The sequence below is a fragment of the Berghia stephanieae genome, chromosome 7 (assembly GCF_034508935.2).
Source record: "Berghia stephanieae isolate SIO BIC M18660-M18661 chromosome 7, UCSD_Bste_1.3, whole genome shotgun sequence".
Lineage (NCBI taxonomy): Eukaryota > Metazoa > Mollusca > Gastropoda > Nudibranchia > Aeolidiidae > Berghia > Berghia stephanieae.
Window position 1 is genome coordinate 29,716,047 of NC_088366.1, and position 2,500 is coordinate 29,718,546.

Sequence of the window (2,500 nt, forward strand, 5' to 3'; positions counted from 1 at the left end):
CAAGGCATGTGTACACAGTAGCCTACTGTATGGCAGTGAATCCTGGACAACATATGCCAGACAGGAGAACCGCCTGGAAAACTTCCACATTCGCTGTCTACGACGAATTCTCGGCATCAGGTGGCAGGACAGACTCACTAACAATGCAGTGTTAGAAAGAGCAAACTCCCTCAGTATGCATCTCATGCTCTGCCAGCGACGTTTGCGATGGCTTGGTCACGTACACAGGATGGACGATGGACGCATACCCAAAGACATCATGTACGGTGAACTAGCTTCTGGGCGGCGACCAACTGGCCGTCCAGCTCTGCGCTTCTATGATGTCTGCAAACGAGACATGAAATTGACAGGCATCGACTCAAACACCTGGGAGTCGCTTGCTGACGACCGCAGCGGCTGGAGATATGCGGTGATGGAGGGAGTGAAGAGGGGTGAGGAGAGGAGAAAGATGAAGTTTGAGGAGAGGAGAACGAGGAAAGAGAGGCAGCAGATCCAAATACCAAACACACAGTCAAACTACGTGTGCAACAACTACGGTAGAGACTGCCATGCAAGGATTGGTCTGCTGAGTCACACCCGTCGTTGCTCTCAACAGGACTGATGAGACTAAAGTCATACAGGGCGCAAACCATCGTCTCTTGAGACGGAAGGATGCCTACTACTAATAAATAAAATAATAATAATAATAATAATAATAATAATAATAATAATAATAATAATAATAATAATAATAATAATAATAATAATAATAATAATAAAATAATAATAATATAATACTAGAAATAAGTTGTACATGTGTGAGTCAGTCTGTGTATATATTAAAAATACTGATTCAAGTCTTTATAAGAGAGAAATTATTGATATTTAAGAGATGTGAATATTCTTAATAAATTGATATATTTATATATTTATACTATGAATAAATATCAAGCGGAATGATATGAATAATGATCAGTTTTAGTTTAATATATCTATCAATTATCTTTTATTAAAATAAAGTGTATTTATAGCAGTAATCATTTTTCCTGACTAAAAAATACTGGCTCCTATTACCTCCACGTTCAACATGAAAGCAATTTTTTCATGACGATTGCGCCTAACGTGTTTATTGGTGATATATAGCTCATCATGTAGGCACTAAGCGTACTCAAAATGCTATGCAGGGTGTCTTACCCCTCTCCTTACTAACTATAGGAAAATCGTCACATTCGTTACGATACAACGAACATTTTTCTTATTCAAATTTCTCTGGTACATCATAAAATTTAAAGAAAATGAACAGTGTGTTGTAGAGCATGCAGACAGAAATTATTTATCGCAAGAACTTACTGCTATTGTGTTTGAGTGATAAATATATATTTTCTGTTAGTTGGGTGAGAAGTTTTGGGGAAAATCCTGAAAATGGCTGGTAAGGAGAGGGTTAAGTTAGGACGATACTGACGAGTGTAACGCGCTATTAGAATTTGTTCTTTCAACAAAGACATCCACTTTTCGAGAAAACGTAAGTGAAGAGTGTTTTTTTCAAAAACTTTGCGTAGCGCACAATTGGATTCGAAATAGGGACCTGTAATTCCCAAACCAAGTGTCATAATATTATTATAACTCGGAGTCACAATAAAACAGACCGTGCATTAACTGAGCAGCGTATAAAATCAACCACTTAGACCGTTTCAAGTGGTCCTCTTCAGTTGTCTCTGGTCTTTGTGTCTGTTTAGATTCATCCTTCTTACGACAAAACATACAAATGTTTCAGTCGACCAGCTGCATCTTTTCTTACCACGCTGCAACAGATATGAATATGAGACTCGCAACCTCAATCTGGTTATATCGGGGTGTAAAAGTGAATGGTAAGCTGGTAGAAGTTGCTGACCAAACTGCCATATCATACCGTCAAGTGTGCTAGTTTTTCTTTAACGGGAATCTTTGCCTCCATGAATTTGGAACATTTTGAATAATCTTAGCTTTGTTGTAGTTATTTTCCTGGTTATAAACTTGAATTTTTATTAAAGGAAATACTTGACAAAATCTGAATATATTATATATACTCTAAATGGTTAAAAATTTAAGAGGCAAATTTACTCAGTTACTCCATGCGACGGTACTGTGAAAATAAACCAACAAAAAAAAAATTAAAAAGAAAAAACAAAACAAAACAAAACTAACCCCCCGCCCCCCCCCCCAAAAAAAAAAACAAAACAAAACAAAACAACACCAAACAAATAAACAAACAAACAAACAAAAAAATATAAAACAAAACAAAACCAAAAAAAAAAAGCAATAACAATAAAACCGACAAAAGAAACCCCAACAAAACAAATCAAACAAAAACAAAAAACGAACACGTATTTAGAATTTTGGCCAGAAAAATCGTCCTTTAAATATGGATCAATTAAAATGTTTATACCAATTAAAAAAAAAAAAACAAAACAAAAAACAACAACTTTTTGTCTTGTTATATTTATACTTCCTGCATTGTTCTCAATTATAATATCGGTATCTG

The 2,500-nt window shown here is 35.6% G+C and overlaps 1 protein-coding gene across 1 annotated transcript in view; it reads left to right on the forward strand.

The window, feature by feature from the left end:
• LOC144976520 (uncharacterized) overlaps positions 1-2,500 on the forward strand; it is a 10,047-nt gene that overhangs the window by 2,815 nt on the left and 4,732 nt on the right. Inside the window, exon 3 of the mRNA XM_078920811.1 lies at positions 1,754-1,847. Within this exon, the coding sequence (XP_078776937.1) occupies positions 1,754-1,847 (94 nt within the window). The remainder of the gene's footprint in view (positions 1-1,753; positions 1,848-2,500) is intronic.